A 2,082-nucleotide genomic window follows, 5' to 3' on the forward strand; every position below is an offset into this window, starting at 1 on the left:
TATATGTCACTACTTTGATCCTATAAATTACAAACGTTGTTTCACTCTAAACCGTTCGTGAACTAAATTTGTTACTCACAATCAAAGTATTAGCTGTACAAAGTAAGCTAGTGAAAAGACATTTCAGCAACAATGGATTTTAAGATTTCAGTGGACATTGATGGGAGATTTTCGCAGCACTGTATGGAGACGGTGTCGAAGGTGAAAGAGTTGAGGACTTTTGCTAATGTGAATGGAAAGGATGAGGAGAAGTTGTTGGCCCGAGCTAGGTGTTTAATGGAAAACGCCTACACCCAGCAGATTCAGAACAGGGCATTGGCTATGTTGGGCCCGGAGTTGATGCAGGTTGAGATGATTGAATGGTACGTCCTGTCACGAGAGGCAGCGATCTTGGAGCCTTGTCACCAGTCACCAGCAAGTCACCAGCACCGCAGCTTAGGGGGGGAGCAGAGAGCATTGTGTTGGAGGACAACGAGGAGGAGCCATTTAAGGTGGTCCGTGAGTTTTCGGACTATGCCTTCATGAGCATTGTTGGGTGGCACCTGTTTGAGCTGATTGGGAGTCGTGCTTCTGCAGGGGAGGATCGTGATACTGATTCGTTGGATCCTTACTCGCTGGTGATGGGCGACAATGAAAGTAGCGTATCAACTACAAGAAGTGCCATGGCAGCAGTTGCAGCAGAAGCAGCAGGTGACCCGCAAAGAGAGCTTGGACAGTATCTGTTTAATGCTATGATGTATTTTGTTTTGGCTCTGAGGGAATCTGCTCGTGGGAGCAGTAATCATTTGAGAATTATTGGAATATATGACAACATCAGAGTGGGCCTGGCGACGATGACGAGTCGGCACAACAACTCAGGAATTTTGGCGGACTATATGAGTCAGGTGTCAAATTTTGGTACACTAGGCCGGTATGCCATAGGGCTGTTGCATGAATTTCCAGAATTTATGAAATTTGTGAGAATTTCTCTGGACCAACTACATGAGGCGATGTCGAGATTTTTGGATACGCTTTTTTTGTAAGTGGCACCAGAGACTGTAGCGGCGCTGAAAATGCAGTACTGTCAGGGAGGTCTCACCTTTGTGGTAGGGCACTTTGACATACAAGAGAAGGTGTCTGCATCGCGTAAGCATGCAGCGAGAGGAATACCGCCTCGAAGGGTGATGGCCAATGGGTCGGGATACCCGAATGGAGGTGGTCAAAACAGAGATGGGGTACATGGAGATGGGGTACATGGAGATGGAGCATCTGCTGGTACCAAGCGGTGCTTTGAGGATGTTGATTTGGTAGCCACTATTACAGGACTGGGTGATAGGTTTGAGAAGATAGACGATAAATCCGACAAGCTGTCCAAGTAGATCAAGCCACGTAAGCGTCGAGAAGGTGGTGAGCCGGATGACTGGGAAGAGCGACGTGTGTGTTTTAACTGTAACACAAAGGGGCTTGTCAGGGCTAACTGTGACAAACCTGCAGCCCTAGAGGCTAAGAGCTGACTAATGGGTTATTCTTCAGAAGTAGGTGCTGTAGGGGCAGCGGTGTTAGATGAAGCCACGGCCAATAGAGGCAGTGTCATTGTAGGTGAGATAGGAGGGATTCCTATAACGATCTATGCAGATTCGGGTACTACGCCCAATCTGATTACAGAGGAGTTGGTAGACAGAGCTGGTCTGGATGTGGCTAGGTACACGGGTCTGTCGTTTGAAGGTGTTGCTGAAATGGGAACGGTTGCGCCCTTAGGGGTGGTTCAGGCACCAGTGCAGATGAAGAGTTGGCGTGAGCGATTCTTGTAACATGTGCTCAGGATGCTGGTAATGAGTTCCCTACCAATGAAGACGGATGTGTTGATAGGTCATGACACCATGGTTAAGGATGGCCTACGCTTGATGTTGAATGGCAGTACGCGGTTAGCGCTAGTGCAGAATGGAGATAGGATGGACTTTTTGCTGCATGAGGCAATGAGGCCTAAATTGGTAACGAGAGCAGAATTGCCAAGGAATCAGGCGTTGGTCAAGCCGGAGACTGTACTGACACCAAGGCAAGGACGGAGGGTAAGGGCTTTGGCTCCAAACCGTCGTCTATGGA

The 2,082-nt window shown here is 48.4% G+C and overlaps 1 protein-coding gene across 1 annotated transcript; it reads left to right on the plus strand.

The window, feature by feature from the left end:
- Window positions 1-359: 359 nt before the first annotated feature.
- Window positions 360-1,358, plus strand: SARC_11551 (hypothetical protein; the record flags this gene model as incomplete). Its single annotated transcript, XM_014294360.1, has 2 exons — window positions 360-897; window positions 1,024-1,358. The coding sequence occupies 2 exons, from the start codon at window positions 360-362 to the stop codon at window positions 1,356-1,358; spliced, it is 873 nt and encodes a 290-aa protein (XP_014149835.1).
- Window positions 1,359-2,082: the final 724 nt, after the last annotated feature.

The sequence above is a fragment of the Sphaeroforma arctica genome (assembly GCF_001186125.1).
Source record: "Sphaeroforma arctica JP610 unplaced genomic scaffold supercont1.1750, whole genome shotgun sequence".
In the NCBI taxonomy this organism is placed as follows: domain Eukaryota; class Ichthyosporea; order Ichthyophonida; genus Sphaeroforma; species Sphaeroforma arctica.